The sequence below is a fragment of the Helianthus annuus genome, chromosome 12 (genome assembly GCF_002127325.2).
Source record: "Helianthus annuus cultivar XRQ/B chromosome 12, HanXRQr2.0-SUNRISE, whole genome shotgun sequence".
Classification (NCBI taxonomy): Eukaryota; Viridiplantae; Streptophyta; class Magnoliopsida; order Asterales; family Asteraceae; genus Helianthus; species Helianthus annuus.
The window spans coordinates 10,265,374-10,266,290 of record NC_035444.2 but is presented as its reverse complement, the minus strand read 5'-3'; the positions used below and the strand labels follow the sequence as shown (position 1 = coordinate 10,266,290).

The window sequence follows — 917 nt, the reverse complement described above, 5'->3', positions numbered from 1 at the left end:
AAAAAAAAAAAAAAAAAAAAAAAAAAAAAAAAAAAAACCTTAACACCCTAAAATTGGGTTAGATCATAACCTCTTAACCATCATCTCATTTGAACCTATTTAATCAAAAAAATCAGGTTCATGGATGATCCAACATCCAAAAATAAAAATAAAAATAAAAAACAATCACAGCTTGAGCCATTTTTTTCCAGATCTCGAAGTAAAAAACCGAACCAATCAAACCTTAGTTTTCTGCAACAAAGGAGTAAAGATACGAGAATCTGAAATTGTAGCATTTTTACAAGAACCGGAATCAACGGTGAGATCAGAGAACATTTCCACAAACTCATCCAAATCCAACGTACCAAATCCACGTTCATCTCTTTCCAAAACATCCACCAACTTTTTAAAAAAAACGACGTCGCATGGAATAACAAGGCCTCCAGTGGTCTGGAACCCGAATTCTTCTTCAGCTTTGTTAAGCAACGAGACGAATACCGGGAGGTTGAGGAAGCGGGTGGGGATGACGAAGCGCTTGTGTTCGGGGCCTACGTAGACGGCTAGGGACCCGGATGAGGGGATGCGGCGACGCCAGCGTTGGACTACTTGCTTGAGACGGACAATCTGGTTGATCTTGTTGCCCGTCTTCATAGCAAGTAGTTAGTTGTAATGTAGTAAGTAGTACAAGTTTAATAGGATAAAGAAGAAGGTGTGGGTTGTGATTTGAGTGAAAGGATTGTTGGATTTTAGGGGCAAGTGGAATATTGGTTCACATGAGGGTGTATTTAGACCTCATGGCCATTGGCGTACCCAAAAAGGGCGGATAATAGTTTTTTGTTTTTTTGTTTTTAAAATTTTGTAATATGATATAATATTATTGTTGTTTAATATGATATTGTTTAGTATTTTGTCTCAAAGTTATTAGAGGGGCCGTTTAT

At 37.5% G+C, this 917-nt stretch overlaps 1 protein-coding gene across 1 annotated transcript; it reads right to left on the bottom strand.

The window, feature by feature from the left end:
* Positions 1–216: 216 nt before the first annotated feature.
* LOC110892437 (auxin-responsive protein SAUR21) lies at positions 217–630 on the bottom strand. The gene has a single exon (XM_022139601.1). The coding sequence runs from the start codon at positions 628–630 to the stop codon at positions 217–219; it is 414 nt and encodes a 137-aa protein (XP_021995293.1).
* Positions 631–917: the final 287 nt, after the last annotated feature.

Bases quoted from the DNA above. Each gene is read 5' to 3' on its own strand.
- LOC110892437 (XM_022139601.1), bottom strand. From the start codon at position 630: ATGAAGACGGGCAACAAGATCAACCAGATTGTCCGTCTCAAGCAAGTA.